General features: G+C 41.7%; 1 protein-coding gene across 4 annotated transcripts in view; it reads left to right on the top strand.

Annotated features, from left to right (window-relative positions):
• The window catches only part of PPFIA2 (PTPRF interacting protein alpha 2), a gene marked incomplete at its 5' end in the record, with an annotated part of 484,274 nt that overhangs the window by 364,483 nt on the left and 101,678 nt on the right, over positions 1–18,113 (top strand). For all 4 annotated transcript variants that reach the window (XM_082256724.1, XM_082256723.1, XM_082256722.1 and 1 more), the window contains 3 exons: positions 933–995; positions 1,652–1,743; positions 13,203–13,338. In XM_082256724.1, the coding sequence (XP_082112850.1) occupies positions 933–995; positions 1,652–1,743; positions 13,203–13,338 (291 nt within the window). The remainder of the gene's footprint in view (positions 1–932; positions 996–1,651; positions 1,744–13,202; positions 13,339–18,113) is intronic.

The raw sequence follows: 18,113 nt of genomic DNA on the forward strand, positions 1-18,113 counted from the left end.
GTTTTTCATGGTCTCAGAGTCCTTCAGGTGCCTTTTGGCAAACCCCAGATGGGCTGTCATGTGCCTTTTTCTGAGAAGTGGCTTCCGTCTGGCCACTCTACCATACCATTGGCAGAGTGCTGCAAAAGTGGTTGTTATTCTGGAAGGTTCTCTTCTCTCCACAGAGAAATGCTGGAGCTGTGTCAGAGTGACCATCAGGTTCTTGGTCACCTCCCTGACTAAGGCCCCCCCCCCCCATCACTAAGTTTGGCCGGGCGGCCGCTCTAGGAAGAGTCCTGGTGGTTTCAAACTTCTTCCATTTATGGATGATGGAAGCCACTGTGCTCATTGCGACCTTCAGTGCTGCAGATATTTTTTTGTACCCTTCCCCAGATCTGTCCCTAATACAATCCTGTCTCTGAGGTCTACAGACAATTCCTTGGACTTCATGGCTTGGTTTGTGCTCTGACATGCACTCTTACCCGTAGGACCTTATATAGACAGGTGTGTGCCTTTCCAAATCATGTCAAATCATGTCAAATCAACTGGATTTAACACAGGTGGACTCCAATCAAGTTAATGATGATCAGTGGAATCCGGATGCACCTGAGCTCAATTTTGAGTGTCATGGCAAAGGCTGGGATTCCTTATATACATGTGATTTTTTTTTCATTTTTTATTTTTAATAAATTTGAAAAGATTTTAAACAATCTTCTTTCACTTTGCCCTTATGGGGTATTGTTTGTAGAATTTTGAGGAAAATAATGAATTTAATCTGTAAAGCTGTAACATAACAAAATGTGGAAACATTGAAGCGCTGTGAATACTTTTCGGATGCATTGTAAGTATTTTGGCTTATGGTACATGCTGTCTGTTTAAATGTATGGTCATTTTGGATAATAGAAACCTTTTTATTTTTGTAATTTATTTTTTTATTTTTTTTCATTTTACAGAATATTTTACTTCAGGATTCAGAAAATTTCAGAAAACAGTTAGAAGAATGTTTACATGATAAGGTACACAAATTATCTTTATCAGTCTGATTTTGGCTAAACCATAAACAGGAGATTACAGTCTGACAGATCTTACACAATAATTGCAGGTAAACTTGTAATCGTATGGCACTACTTGTATATACACCAAAGGTAATCCATATTAAACATTATATATATATATATATATATATATATATATTTATTTCAGGTACTTGTATAGCACAATCAATTTACGCAAGGCTTTACATATGCATTGTACATTTACATCAGTCCCTACCCTCAAGGAGCTTACAATCTAAGGTCCCTAACTGACATTCATACATACACATACCAGGGCCAATTTAGACAGGAGCCAATTAACCTACCTGCATGTCTACTGTATATATTACATAATAACTCTCTGGGGAAAATGTAAAAAACCTATTCTCAACAATCCCAACCTCCCATAATTATTCAGCTAGGGGATGGCTGGAGAGTTATCATAGACATCTGATTGATTCAAAGTCTGATTTTCCTCGACAGATAAAAAAGTGATAAACCTCTTATGGACCTAGCTAGTCAAAGTCTTATCCTTTCTATGTTACTTTTACTTGTCCAGCGCAATGAGTATTAAAAATGTGTTTACATGTTTTATTTTGGATAAATGTTTAGAATAAAACTGAAATGATTATTTTCAGGAAAGATTAGCAGAAGACCTTGAAAAAATGAGAACAGAATTTGATCAGGTGAAGATACGTACTGGATCCTTGATAGAACCAACTTTAACCAGGTACTTAGTATATCAGGGCTAGTCTTGTTTTTTACTATTATTTTTATAGCAAATGGAATAAAGATTCCCAAGAAGCCATTTTATTTGCCCTTATGCTGGTGTGGGTAACATCAACTTGTCATGGTTTCTTTGAATGGCAAAAGTATTCAGTGACTTTTATACTTACCTTAGAGTATTGTACTTCTAGGTTCTTTTGGAAATTTTTTTATTTTTTTTTCGAAAGTGGGATATCATATACTGTAGATCACCCAATTTGTTTAGTATTTTATTGTTAGTGAGCCATCCCTTGAGAAGACAATTTATTTATTCATGACTTCAAGTGTTTACCGAGCTACATGTCTGCTACATCTACATCTATGCTTTATGCTTCTGGTTATCTCAAGGGCATATCACCTTGAGTGGCAGTTTGATGCCTCAAACTCTTTTCAGACTCACACTTTTCAATCTTTGGTGTCACATAATCCCACCTAAATGAAGTCTTATTGTTCCCTTTTCTGGCAGGATGAACAACACTACAATTCATCTTACAACTGACAGCTTAAACTTTGATCCGCTTTAAAATGCTATTCTCCTTTCATGAAGTGAGAGCAAGAACACTACTTTGTCTTTTTTTAACCACATCAGCTGTCACACCTGTATACCCCTTTTGGACTAAAATTATTTTTACATTTCTGTATAGACCTGTTTATTCAGCAATACATTTGTCATTACTTAAAGCGGTAGTAAAGCCCGCTTTGTTATTTTTACCTACAGGTAGGCCTAAAACAAGGCTTACCTGTAGGTAAAATTAATATTTCCTAAATGTGCACTGTTTATTATTATTAATATTATTATTATAATACAGGATTTTTTATAGCGCCAACAGTTTGCGCAGCGCTTTACAATATGAGGGAAGACAATACATTTACAATACAATTCAATACAGGAGGAATCAGAGGGCCCTGCTCATTAGAGCTTACAATCTAGAAGGGAGGGTCAAGTGAAACAAAAGGCAATAACTGTGAGGGATGAGCTGATGGAAAAAATGGAAGTATAGTTGTTTGGTGTGGGGAGGATAGACTTCTCTGAAGAGGAGAGATTTCAGGGATCATCTAAAACATGGGTGTCCAACCTTTTGGCTTCTCTGGGCTACAGTGAGTGTAGAGAAATTTTCTCGGGCCGCATATAAAATATATACTATAGTTAAGGTATTGTGAGGGATTAGCTCGGTGGTAGGCATAGATGACCCCTTGGGGGTGCGTTTTCCCAGAGAGATAGCCGACAAGTGCTTGCAAACAACAGTTTGGTTTATTAATGGTGTTTTCTTCACCAGACTGCATACAGCAAAAACATCCAAAATAAAATAAAACAGAAAATAAATCCTTGCCTCTGTGGGCGGCTACCTTCTCACTCTGGAACCTACCTAAGAGTCTGTCTCCAACCTACAGTTGGGCAGACTTTCTTGTCCTACAGCGGACACTCAATAGTCCATTTATAATCTCTTCACACAGCACAAATGTCCATTGAACATGTCCTTAACTCATCACAATGAGAATGTCTCTTGGCTTGCCTCTTCACATGGCATTCCTTTATTTCTTTCACATAGAAATAGTTCGTATTCTCACCTTTGAGACGTCTTCACACTTGGTTACCCTCCTTAGCGCACATCACTTCAGGGGGTCTTCTCCCATGCTTGTCGGGAGGCACACATCTGACTGTCCTCCTTCTCCCAGCCCACACAGCGACAGGAGGCAGCAATCAATAGGACTTCCTTTGGACAAATTATAGAGGCCTTCATTTCCTCATTCCGAACAGCTGAAGGCCTTTCAACTTCCTTAGACAGTTCTGGCTACCTTTGCAGCCGACACCCTATAGTAATTAGTGAACTTTCCAATCCAGGTGGGAATGTGTCTCCTCTCTGTGACTACACTCCCAGATTTACCTGACTTCCTGTCACATACCCCCCCCTCTTGTTTCAACCCTAGGGTTGGGACACATATTAACAGACACGCATGTGTCAGGCACTGCTCTTGACACTCACTGATACGCCTCTTAGTATCCTCAAGCTTCCGGATGAAACTGTTTCTGTCATCTTCATTGACAGATTTCTCATAAATGCCACACAGTTTGTCTTTCATCTCATATACACATTCTTCAACTGCATTTTTTGCATAATTTTGCTCCTTCTCGTTTCTGTCATCTTCATTGACAGATTTCTCATAAATGTCAGACAGCTTGTCCCTCATAACCGTCTGTCCAATCCACCATGGAGTACCGTGATCCATAGGCAACTCAATTGGGCTAGTCTTAATGTCTTCAACATTCTTGAGCCGCCTCTCTCTGCAATCAACAAATGATTTCCACAACACTTTGAGAACCTCTGCTTCACTTGGCTTTGTTCCAAGTAGGGACTCTTGACATCCCTCTGTGACTTGAGTTGCCTCTCCATACAGCTGTACACAATCATTGACTCTTTGTTTCTTGAGCTTAGCTTGCTCTAAGATGCTGTGCAGAGGGCCTTTCGTTTGCGACAACAGGCGGTCACACATTTCTTCAAAGTGACCCCTGTTCATTTTTCCAGCGACATCATCAACTTTCCTTCCACCAACACATGGGTCAAAGGCAACAACGCAGTCTATTACAGGTTTCTTCAATGCACTTTCTGCTGAACTATTTGACCGCTCAAGGTCACCTAGTTCCTTTTCTTTATCTGAACTCCCCAAGGAATGCATCTCAAGATCACGATCAAACTTTTGCCACCTGTCTTTCACCAGTTCCATTTTGGAAATATTCCCTGAAAGGCACTTGAAATTCATTTGCTTCACGTTTTCACCAACAGCCTTAGTTTTCTCCACTAGGTGGCCTTTGCTTTTTTCTCCCAGATTTATATCACTTGCTTTAGTTTTCTCCGCTTTAGTTTTCTCCACTAGGTTTTCAGCCTGAACTGAGAAATCATCACATTTCTTACACAACTCTTTTGTTTGCTGAAGCTCTAATGATACATTTTCCAATGCTTGAAGTTTTTGAAGGAACGGTTTATTCCAAAGGGGTGATTCAAGCCACATGTCATCACATTTCTGAGGCTCACTCAGGACAGACCCCAAAACACTGATCCTTTTAAAAACTACATCAGGCACACTATCCCCTCTTTGGGACAGATCCTCTGTTGCCTGTAATTCCTCTTCCAGTTCCTGCAACGGAATCTTCATCTCTTCTACTTGCTGTTCTAAGGCTCGCTTAGACTCTTCTAGCTCCTGAACGCTTTTCACAACATCATCCTTGGAGCTGACCAATTCTTCCATTTCTGTACACAGCTGTTGGTTAACTCTTTCTAGTTCAACCTTACACTCTAGAGCTTCCTCCAAGGAGCGAGCCAAGAACAGGGCTTTGCTCTCGTTATTACGCGCCTCCGTTTTTGCACGGTCGCGTTCTTCTGCATATTTTGCAGACACAGTCTTCTCCTCACCAACCATCTGATCAAACTTCTTTTTCACATCTTCAATACACTCTAATGAACCAACGCTTTCTTTCATGCGTTTTTTCATATCCGCTATCTGAGCTTGCAATGTTGCGACTTGCTCTGATCGGTTTTTCTTTGCTTCCTCCTCCTCTTTTAATTGTTCCAGGAAGCCATTTTTCTCATCTTCCATTTGTTTGAGCTTTGTGCTAAAACTCAGCCTTTGACACCTCTCTTCCTGTAAGAGTTCCTGCGTGTCTTGCAGCTGCGATTCCAAGATTGAAAAATCTTCCGCAATTTCTCTAGATTTGCTGTCTGCTTGAGAAAGCTGATTTGTGACACTGTCCAACTCAACCTGCAATCGGTTTGCCTTCTCTGACAGCTTAGCACATAATCGGTCACCTTCTGACACCTTGACTTGCGATTCCTGCAGCTGTGCCTCTACTTTTTTTCTCTTGTGTTCAGAATCTCCTTTTCCCTGCAGAAGAGCCTTCACCTCATTGGCTAGTTTCTGCGAATGAGACTGTAATTCTGCCACACAGGCTTCTTTCTCCTTTAACTGCTGCTGGAAACGTTGGGCTTCACCTTTCCAACTTTCACAGTCTGCACGTAATTCATCTACCACATTGCTCAAAGTGGTGAGCTCATACACAGTACTCAGTAATTTAGCCTCTCTTTCACTTTTCTCGTTGTCGCTGAGAGACAATGTCGTTTTCAGAGTGACATTCTGTTCCTGCGCCCCCTGCAGGTCTCATTTTGTAGCTTCCAAACACTGAAGACTTTTTTCCAGCTGATTACGCAACTCTAACCTTTCACACATACTTTGCTTCTGCAAAGTCTGAATTTCAATTTCCTTTTCCATGAGGATGGTATTTTTCTCCATTATAGGCTTTCTAGGGTTTTTCAACTCGGAAAAAAGAAGAGCAATTTTTTTTCCCACTGTAACTGTACCCCCAGGGGTTGTTCCTTTTCTTCCATTTTCTGTTGTACGGCAGCCAGCTCAGCCCTGCACACATGCTCGGTTTCCTCCATACCGATGGCCTCCATTGGCTGCTGGCGTCTCTGATTCCAGCCTGCCATGTCCTCTTGGTGAGCTGCCATGCTTTCTTGGTGAGCCTGTTGTTGAGCTGAAAAGCTCCGCTGAAAATCCGCATTTGCCTGCTGTTGAGCTGCATTTGCCTGCTGTTGAGCTGCATTTGCCTGCTGTTGAGCTGCATTTGATATAATCAGTTGGTTCAACATCTCCTCCATTTTGGGCTTACTTTCCATCTGAGAACACTGTGTCTCCATAACCGTTTCATTTACACCAGCGTTGCTAGGGACAACAACTTTTCTCTTTAGCCGATTCCGTTCAGGCATGGATGGGGCTGGTTCAAACGGTAGCATCCCCTCCATCCATAGAATCCGGTCTTTCATTTCAGCGATCCTTGCATCTTTTTTTTTTTTTCTCTCTTGCAGGATCTCTTTTCCTGCGCACACAGTTTGTGCAGTCCCTTGCACCAGATACAACAAAGTTCATCAAAAATTTTGAGACCGCTGTCTCTTTAAAACACGTTTTTTTCTCTTTCAGGATCTTCTCTCCTGCACACATAGATTGTGCAATCTCGTGCACCAGACAAAGTTCATCAAACATATGCACTTCTTTGCAGGGATCTCTGCTTCTGCCCACTGCATACCTCCACCATATGTGAGGGATTAGCTCAGGTGGTAGGCGTAGATGACCCCTTGGGGGTGCGTTTTCCCAGAGAGATAGCCGACAAGTGCTTGCAAACAACAGTTTGGTTTATTAATGGTGTTTTCTTCACCAGACTGCATGCAGCAAAAACATCCAAAATAAAATAAATCCTTGCCTCTGTGGGCGGCTACCTTCTCACTCTGGAACCTACCTAAGAGTCTGTCTCCAACCTACAGTTGGGCAGACTTTCTTGTCCTACAGCAGACACTCAATAGTCCATTTATAATCTCTTCACACAGCACAAATGTCCATTGAACATGTCCTTAACTCATCACAATGAGAATGTCTCTTGGCTTGCCTCTTCACATGGCAAACATTCCTTTATTTCTTTCACATAGAAATAGTTTGTTTTCTCACCTTTGAGACGTCTTCACACTTGGTTACCCTCCTTAGCGCACATCACTTCAGGGGGTCTTCTCCCATGCTCACCAGCTTGTCGGGAGGCACACATCTGACTGTCCTCCTTCTCCCAGCCCACACGGCGACAGGAGGCAGCAGTCCTTCTCCCATGCCCACACGGCGTCGGGAGGCACACGTATGTCTTGGCTCCTCTTCCCAGCTCAACCAGCGACAGGAGGCAGCAATCAATAGGACTTCCTTTGGACAAATTATAAAGGCCTTCATTTCCTCATTCCGAACAGCTGAAGGCCTTTCAACTTCCTTAGACAGTTCTGGCTACCTTTGCAGCCGACACCCTATAGTAATTGGTGAACTTTCCAATCCAGGTGGGAATGTGTCTCCTCTCTGTGACTACACTCCCAGATTTACCTGACTTCCTGTCACAGTATATAAGTAATAAAATGCCGCTGTGCCCTTCCCGCGCCGCCGGACTAATTTAACACAACCAGAAGAATCAAATTAAATGGAATCAGTATACAGAGGTTAACTTCTTCTGAGAGATATTGAAGGAACACTCTAACCACCATGACCACTTCAGTGATTTGAAGTGATCATGGTGGTAGGAGTCAGAAACACTGCACATGCTCGCCTCCACCCTCCCCTGGAGGCAGCCTCTGCCTACCATTAGTTGGAAGCCACTGTGGCCATGCCCCCGACCCGACTTCCTTCCTCCAAAGCAAAAAAAAATTGTCAGGGGGCAGTGGGCCGCATTGCCTGGGGTTCCCCCGGGCCGAAGGTTGGACATGCCTGGTCTAAAAGCTAATACAGTAGGAGATAATCGGACAGATTGGGGTAAGGAGTTCCATAGGATTGGAGAGGCTCTGGAAAAGTCCTGAATGCTAATATGGGAGGAGGTGACGAGGGAGCTAGAGAGCAGGAGGTTTTGAGATGAACAAAGAGAGCGATTAGGTTGGTATTTTGAGACTAGGCTAATGATGTGGCTGGGGGCTAAATTGTGGATGGCTTTGTAAAATGTTAGTATTTTGAATTTAATTTGTTGGGTGAGTGGAAGCCAGCAGAGGGATTTACCAAGAGGAGTAGTGGGCACTGAGCGATTGGTAAGGTGGATGAGTCTGGCAGCATTCATGATGGATTGAAGGGGGGATAGCCTATGTAAAGGTAAACCAATGAGAAGGGATTTTCAGTATTCGAGGTGCGAGATGACCAGGGAGGGAACTAGGAACTTTGTTGTGTCATTGGTTAGAAAGGGCGTATTTTGGAGATGTTGTGAAGGTTGAGGCGGCAAGATTTGGACAGTTATTGGATGTGGGGCTTGAAGGAGAGTTCAGAGTCCAGGACAACACCTAAAACCTTGGCATGCATGGACGGGCCATCGATATTGACAGAGAGATCGGGACAAGGGGCACGTGGTAGGGCAAAAATTACAAGTTCGGTTTTGGATAGATTGAGTTTGAGGAAGTGGTTTGACATCCAGACTGATATATATGATGTTTAGGAGATACAGTATTTACCCAGCCTGTAGCTGCTGATATCACCGGCGCATGCGCTACAGCAGTGGTCCTCAACTCCGGTCCTCGGGGCCCACTAACAGGCCAGCTTTGCAAGATAACTAAATTACATCACAGGTGATCTAATTTGCTGCTCAGTGATTTCAGTATTCTAGTCTTCATTTCCCCAAGGTAATACTTAAAATCTGGCCTGTTAGTGGGCCCCGAGGACTGGAGTTGAGGACCACTGCGCTACAGGACCAGCATACCGTGCGGGTCCTTCAGAACTTCTTGCCAGAACCAAAGGCTCAGAGATCTTTGCGGCTCCGGCCATACTAGCACATTATGACATTGTTTTACAGGTTTTTTTTTTTGCAGCGATTTACTACCGATTTAAGATAAAAAAGTAATATATATATGGGGTTTTTTTGTAATTAACATTTGGTGATATTTAACCAGTGTGAAACCGCGCTAATATATCCAAAGGTCTACAGCTGCAGCTTTAAAGTGAGATAACACCAAACATAAACATAAAAAGGAAAACAAGCTGTGCTAATCTGAAGGAAACACCTGAGTTGTTTCAAATATAAAAAATCCTAAATAATGTAGAATGTGATAAATTTTGAACAGATGAAATGCTGTGAATCACAAAAATTAAATAATAGTATGAATAAATATATCTCAAATAATGTACCCACAAATGATGTGAACAAATAATATGTATAAAATCCCGATATTGAAAGTCCCAAGATAGTGAATATTGGTAAAGTTGAAGTGAAGTAAAGTAGCTGCGATGCCTGCTTTCACCACGGTGCTACAATCAATAGATCATGCATGTGAGCTTACCAAAGAGCAGAATGGGATGAGCCTATAAGGAGCAGTTGCTCAAAACACTACCTCTCCTGAGAGATCACTTTCCTCGGTACAGCCAATATCACAGATGGCAAAGGATACAAGGACAACGATTTCCAGAGCACTAATCCCTGATGTTACCTCCAATAGCACCATATAAAGAGATAATAGGCTCCATAGTGTTATACCATAAAAACAGATTAATTAAATAAATAAAAATTCACTCACATATTGCAGGAATAAGAATCACATAATTTCAAATAAGCCGGCCGGCTCTCGTATTGCCCATCCTTCCGGGTAGCGTGGCGACGTCAGCATGCCGGACCCTACGCGCTCGTCACAGGTGATTTCCACTGGGGATGCAGAAGCAGAGCCCAGATCTGCTAGTCTGGGCTCTCCCCAGAATAGCAATGCTGCTGTCAAAAGGCGTCTGCTTTACTACTTACATCCAGAATGCAGATACCCCAAGGCTCCATTCATGCCGATGCATTTTTTCATGCTTTTTGCAGAAACGCAGGACACTTTTTTTAACATGGGTTCCTATGGAATATGTTCACATCGATGCATTTTTGCACCTCTGCGTTTTTGGAAAGGGTTAAGGACTTTTTTTTAAAAAGGCAAAACGGAAAAGACTTTAATAAAGAAGCCACAGAAAAGCATGTAGTGTGTTTTTACCACCATTTTGCTGCGATTTGTGTTTGCATTTTTTAAACTGCCCAACAACAAATTTGGCAAAAAAAAAGCAGAAAAAACACGGAAAAATGCAGCAAAATCATGGTAAAATTGTAGTAAAAATAGCACAGCAAAAAGCACTGCAGAAATGCTCAAAAGCAAACTGTAAATTGTAAATGGAGCCTAAGACAAGGAGTGTGTTACTGTTTGGATCACCAGGTGAAATAAAGGATAAAAAGCCTAAAAAAAAGAAAACCAATGCAGCCACATCTAATGATTGGTAAGCTGCAATATATTATTTTTTGTTTTTATACCACTTTAGATGCCTTAGATTTGCCAGTAGATGCAGGGGAAGACGGTATACACCATTTATACACTGCTCAAAAAAAATTAAAGGAACACTTTTTATTCAGAATATAGCATCATGTCAAGTAAACTCCTGGGATATAGATCTGGTAATTTAGGTAGCAGAGGGGGTTGTTAATCAGTTTCAGCTGCTTGGGTGTTAATGAACTAGATAGGCAACAATGAGACTACCTCCAAAACAGGAATGGTTTTACAGGTGGAGGCCACTGACCTTTTTTTCCCTACTCATCTTTTCTGACTGTTATTCACTCCTTTTGCATTTAGCTAGGGTCAGTGTCACTACTGGTAGCATGAGGCAATACCTGGACTCTATAGAGGTTGCACAGGCAGTCCAACTCCTCCAGGATGACACATCAATACGTGCTATTGCCAGAAGGTTTTCTGTGTCTCCCAGCAGTCTCAAGAGCATGGAGGAGATTCCAGGAGAGTTGGACAGGGCCATAGAAGGTCCTAACCCATCAGCAGGACCGGTATCTGCTCTTTTGTGCAAGGAGGAACACGATGATTACTGCCAGAGCCCTACAAAATGACCTCCAGTAGGCCACTGGTGTGATTGTCTCTGACCAAACAATCAGAAACAGACTTCGTGAGGGTGGCCTGAGGGTCCGAGGTCCTCTAGTGGGCCCTGTACTGCTCGACACCATGGAGCTCGAATGGCATTTGTCATTGAACAATAGAATTGGCAGGTCTGTCACTGGCAACCTGTGCTTTTCACAGATGAGAGCAGGTTCACCCTGAGCACATGTGACATATGTGAAAGGGTCTGGAGAAGCCATCGAGAACGTTATGCTGCCTGTCACATCATTCAGCATGACCAGTTTGGTGGTGGGTCAGTGATGGTCTTGGGAGGCATATCCATGGAGGAACACACAGACCTCTACAGACTTGTCAATGGCACCCTGACTGCCATTAGGTATCGGGATAAAATCCTTGGACTCATTGTCAGACCCTACGCTGGTATAGTAGGTTCTGGGTTCCTCCTGGTGCAGGACAATGCCCGGCCTTATATGGCGAGAGTATGCAGCCAGTTCCTGGAGGATAAGGGAATTGATACCACTGAATGGACCCCATGCTCACATGATCTACTAAATCCATTAGAACACCACTGGGACATTATGTTGCGGTCTATCCGATGCCGCCAGGTTGCACCTCAGTCTGTTCAGGAGCTCAGTGATGCCCTGGTCCAGATCTGGGAGGAAATACCCCAGAACACCATCTGTTGTCTCATTAGGAAAATGCCCTGATGTTGTCAGGCATGCATACAAGCACATGGGGGCCATACAAACTACTGAGTACGATTTTGAGTTGCTGCAATTAAATTTCAGCAAAATGGACTAGCCTTTTTTTCACTTTGATTTTTTCCAGGTGTCTTTGAATTCAGCCCTCTGTAGGTTAATCATTTTAATTTCCATCAAACAATGTGGCATCCTTTAGTTCCTAACACATTACCCAGACCATTTCACTATAGATATCCAGCATGATATTTTTCCCCATTGAGATCTGATGTGTTTTCAAAGTGTTCTTTTAATTTTTTTGAGCAGTGTACTTTTAGGTCCTCAGCTGGTTAAAGAAAAACAGTGTTTGCCTTCTCTTTTTCTCTCCTCTCAAATATTCTTTGAAGGGAACACAGAAAGTCCACTCTGCTGGTCATTTAGTTGGGCATACCCCATTACTAGTTTTGCCCAGTGATCTATATGTGCTGGTAATATGCAAAGGACCACTTACAGTTCAATTTTCCAATGTATAGCGGTACTGGGACCCCTGTGACTTCAATACCCTAGTAAGTATGTACCTCTAACACTTAAAAAGCAAGTATACTACTTCAATATTTGTCAAAGTACATCATATGGCACTGATATTCTTGCCCCCATAACCTTCTGCATCACTAAAAATAATTTCCACAAAGGATCTCACAAGATAACCACAGGTAAGGGCCCCTGCAACTCTGTGTTGCCATAAATGGTTAGTGATCCTTTTGAAGCAAATTACTGATTCCCAGCAAACCCCAGCTGTAAACTATTCAACTATAATTCATGCATAAGGCTAGGTGCACACTGCTGCAGTCCGATTTTCATCCAACTTCGAGTGTAATTTTTGTAGTGCACCTTGGATGCAACTTGAATGCTACTTTGATGTTCTTTGCATATTCTATGGGCCAACCTTTTCCAAAATAGCACCATGCTGAGTTGCATTGAGGTGATCGGGCACCACTGAAAAAAATGTGATGTCCATTGTCATGCGATTCTGTGTGACTCAAGTCTCATCTGAAATCTCACTAATGTAAACAGAGCCTTATTGCCTTTTCTCCTCCCTCTCTTTATTTTTACTCTTTAATTTCCTCTCTCCTGAATCTATCCTATCCCTTCTCATCTCATCTGCTCTGCCCTTCTCTCCTTCCCTTGTTAATCTTAGAGAATTATTCTCAGTGTATCCTTTTGATCATGTGTTGTCTACCAAATCTAGTAGGCATTATAGTTACTGTATATAGTGACATCTACAGGCTAAAGGTACGTATGCCACATCTTAGTGACATGTTTTGCTTTTCTCTTAGGCCTCATCTGGAAACAGCAGCAGAACTGAGATACTCTGTTGGTTCATTGGTAGATTCGCAGCCAGACTATCGTTCAGCTAAAGTCATAAGGAGGCCACGTAGAGGAAGAATGGGAGTGAGAAGAGAAGAACCAAAGGTCTGATATTTGATGTAGATCTTTTGTATTCTTGTGATAGTGCAATTGCTATGAGGCTTTGAGGTTTATTTTACTAAAAAACGAATAGACTGTTCACTTTGCAAGGGAAGTTGCACTTTGCAAGGGAATTTTTATAAGAGCTTAGGGAATGTCGTGATGTTTCACTTTGCAAAGAGTACCCAATCATGTGCAAAGAAAATAAGAAAAACTGTGGTTATGCTTGCACATAATTGTATGATGGAAGTTATCAGACCTTAATTAAAGCATTTGTTACCCCAACACTTCATATTCCTGATATTTGCCTGCTGTACCATGTACTTATATGAGAAAGTATCCTGTTCTCTTTGTATTGCTTCCCTTGTGTGAAATCTCTGGCATCCCTGCTTTCCTATTAAAAACTCACCACACTACAGGTCCAATAAAAATTTCATCCGACGAACAATCTGCCGATTTTCGGATCGTTAGTACAGTGCTTTCGACAGCCAATTGCAAATTTTCGTAGGACAAAAACTTAATTTCCAGGCTATAAACTTTTTATCGTGAGTGAGCGCAACATCCGATTTTCGTTTAATTAGTACAGTTTTCGTCCAAAAAATAGTAAAAACAAGACTACGAATGCTTGGAGATGAAAGAATATGTACAAAACAATTCAATGTATTACATCACTTCTGAAGTTTAATTCTGTCTTACAAGAATTTTCGTATGAAAGTAACCTCTTCGCTTTCCATATGAGTCTAGCATGCAACAAAAAACGGATGAAAATCCTTCAGATAATCTGATCAAACGTATGAGGCTTAAGCAGGAGAGCACACCGTGGTCAGTTCTCTAGCTATGCTGGGAATTCAGTGTCCTCTCCTCTAATGATCAGATTTGTCCTAACATGCCCTCGCTTCACAGCCATTCACTGGGAAGCTCAGTGTGCTGCTGCTCCCCCCCCCCCCCCCAGCTCCTATGTAGCTGAGAACAGATACACTTATAAAAAAGGGAAAAAAGGTATTTATGATGTTTTATATATATATATATATATATATATATATATATATATACAAAAATATGTTGCCTTTCATTTCTATTTTAAACTGAATGGATTGTTTTACAAGGTGATTGTTCACAATCACTTTAGGCTTTGGGGCAGATCCCATTGCAAAGTGAACAGCCCATTTGCCCACTTGCATTTAGTACATCAACTCCCTTCTGTCTTTAACAAGAAATGTGTTTTCCTAGTACCAAAAATGATCATGCTACTCTGAATACTCTGCTCCAGCACTTTCCCTATTTTCCTTTTCTATCTGACACCCATCAAAAATGAGGATATTTCCCCTTTCTTTTTTTGTTTAGGCAGGAAGTAAGATAAATGAATATGTACAGAAAAGATGGTGCCTCCTATGTGTTATATTATAATGCAGCTGCCATCAATTTTGGGAAAACCCCAAAGTAAATATGTGATACAATTAAATTTGAGGCGCTACTTATAATAATGATACAAATTCATGTGCATAAATATATAACCATGATAAACTTATACCAAAATCACTCAATGTTTACATCATTTATAACTTTTTCAAAAAGTGTCCAAAAACTATACAAAAAGTGTCCAAAGATGGGCAAAATTATATTTCTTCCACAACATGTGTTTATGTGTGCTCAATATGCCTTCTCAAACATGCTCCTTAGTGGTTTTTTTAGGGGGCCACTCACCAGATAGACTTAGGCCACCAGGACTCTTTTAGCTTTTAATTAGATCTTTGGTCTCAACTTTATTCTCCCATCTTCTGAAAAGATTGGTTTTCACAAAACATCCACGACCTTGACAAATTTATATATTTCTCTTTTTTATGAAATCAGGCTCCAAAACTCCCATAGGGATCCCCAGAACAAAGCATAAAGCATATAATTGTGCAACACGTTTATGAAAACTTATTGTTACCAAGCTTAGCAGTAGATAATAAAGACTCACATTTCAATGTGCCTCCAAGCGGCACCCACTACAATCGTTTAGTGAACAATATTCAGTGCCATCTGTTTCCTGGATCAGCGTGCGTGTCACCTGCGTTCCACCGAGGTTGCGAAACTGGAAATATCACCGCTACGAACCTCAATGCATTTCACCAGAAAGGTGTCATCAGGAAGTCATGATTGCCTTCAGCACTCCGATCCAGAAAATGGACGGCGCTGAATCTTGTTCACTAAACGATTGTAGTGGGTGTCGCTTGGAGGCACTTTGAAATGTGAGTCTTTTTTATCTACTGCTAAGCTTGGTAGCTTTTACACGCACATGAACTTTAATGGTATCTCAGTCTTAGTCTGTAGTGTTTAATATTGAGTTGGCCCACCCTTTGCAGTTATAACAGCTTCAGCTCTTCTGGGAAGGCCATCCACAAGGTTTAGAAGTGTGTGTGTGTGTGTGCTTGACCATTCTTCCAGAAGCACATTTGTGAGGTCAGGCACTGATGTTGGAGTGAGGGCCTGGCTCACATTCTGCATTCTAAGTCATCCCAAAGGTGTTCTATTGGGTTGATGTCAAGTTCCTCCACCCCAAACTCACTCACCCATGTCTTAACAGACTTTGCTTTATGCACTGGTCCAAATAATTTGGTGGAGGGGGGATTATGGTGTGGGGTTGTTTTTTTAGGGCTTGGGCTTGCCCCTTAGTTCCAGTGAAGGGAACTCTTAAAGCATCCATATACCAAGACATTTTGGATAATTTCATGCTCTCAACTTCGTGGGAACAGTTTGGGGTTGACCCTTCCTGTTCCAACATAACTGCCCACTAGTGCACAAAGCAAGCTCCATAAAGACATGGATGAGCGAGTTTGGGGTGGAAAAACTGTCAGGGTGCCAGGAAACCACATCACACAAAGATGCAAGTAAAATAAAGCCGTTTATTAGGGCAACAAACGAAACGCACAGCAAGAGTGAGTGAAATCAGGAACAGCGGGGTCAAGTCCAGAAGCGGGTAGTCATCCAAGCTGTGGTCGAATCTAGAAGCGGGTAGTCATTCAAGCCGGGATGGAGTCCAGTAGTGGGTAGTCTGTCGATGATGGATCGTCTACTAATGCAGGGTCGTCTGCCGATGCGGAGTTGAGAGCCAGGAAAGTTGTCAGCCAAGCCAGGTAATGCACGGAGGAACACGGAGAACAGAAGACTGCTAGCAGTGATGCACCTTGGAGCACAAACACAAGGGCCAAGACTGCATGCTATCAGGTGATATATATAGTCAAGTGTGCAACATCATCACTGAGCAACGCCCAGGCAGCAGCCAAGTGATGATGCAAACAGAGTTTATAAGAGACAGCAGTCTGCACATGTCCAAGATGGCTGCACATGTCCAAGATGGCTGCCAACAGGAAGGCAAGGTGAGACCTTGACAGGAACTTGACTGGCCACAGAGTCCTCCTGACCTCAACCCAATAGAACACCTTTGGGATGAATTAGAGTGGACTACAAGCCAGGCCTTCCCATCCAACATTAGTGCCTGACCTCACAATTGCGCAAAAATTGTCAAACATTTCCATGGACACTCCTAAACCTTGTGGACAGCGTTCCCAGAAGAGTTGAAGCTGTTAAAGCTGCAAGGGGTGGGCCAACTCAATATTGAACCCTACAGACATTAAAGTTCCTGTGCGTGTAAGAGCAGGCTTCCCAATACTTTTAGTAATATAGTGTTATATAATGTTATAATATTTAATATATATAATATAATGTTAGTGTAATATAGGTTAAAGCAGCAACAAGACAAAAAATAAAAATGGTAAATATTGTTGCTAACCAACCCTTAAAGTAATTGTAAACGATCACCTTATAAAACAGCTCATTCAGTTTAAAATAGAAATGAAAAGCAAAACATTTTTGTATGAATAGAAAAAAAAAACATTGTAAATACCTTTTTTCCCTTTTCAATAAGTGATCACATTCTTTCTGTTCTCAGCTGAATAAGAGCTAGGGGTAGGAGTTTCAGCAGCAGCATACTGAGCTTCCCAGTGAATAGCTGTGCAGCAGGGGCGTGTCCAGACAAGTCTGATTATTGGAGGAGAACAGCCTGAGTTCTCAGCATAGCTAGAGAACTGACCAGGCTGTGCTCTCCTGCTTAGTGTGGTTAGTTATTAGTAGGAGAGGAACAGGAGACTTTCTCATACCAATACATGGTACAGCAGGTACATATCAGGAATATGAAGTGTTGGGGTAAAAAACACCCTAAATGTGGTAGTTTTCCTATTTTTAGGCTATTTTTCCTTTATTGTTTCCTGATGACCCTGCCAGTACCAGACTTTCTGACTAAAGCCTCGTACACACGATTAGATTATTGGACAAATTTTCGTCTGTTTTTGGTTGCATGCTAGTCTCATATTGAAAGTGAAGAGGTTACTTTCATACAAAAATTCTCGTATGACAAAATTCAATTTCAGAAGTGATGTAATGTGTTGAATTGTTTTTTATGTATTCTTTCGTTTCCGAGCATGCCTGGTATTGCTTTTGCGATTTTTTTGGACGAAAACTGTACTAATTAAATGAAAATCAGATGTTGTGTTCACATATGTTAAACATTTTAAAGCCTGCACCTTCAGTTTTTGCTGTCCGAAAATTCGTAATCAGCAATGGAAAGCACTATACTAACGATCCGAAAATTGCCAGATTGTTCGAATTTTACTTCCAATTTTCTTATTGTGTATGGGCCTTAACCACTTAAGCCCCGGAAGATTTTACCCCCTTCCTGACCAGGGCCTATTTTGCGATTCGGCACTGCGTGACTTTAACGGACAATTGCGCGGTTGTGC

The sequence above is a fragment of the Pelophylax lessonae genome (assembly GCF_965119305.1).
Source record: "Pelophylax lessonae genome assembly, chromosome: 4".
Classification (NCBI taxonomy): Eukaryota; Metazoa; Chordata; class Amphibia; order Anura; family Ranidae; genus Pelophylax; species Pelophylax lessonae.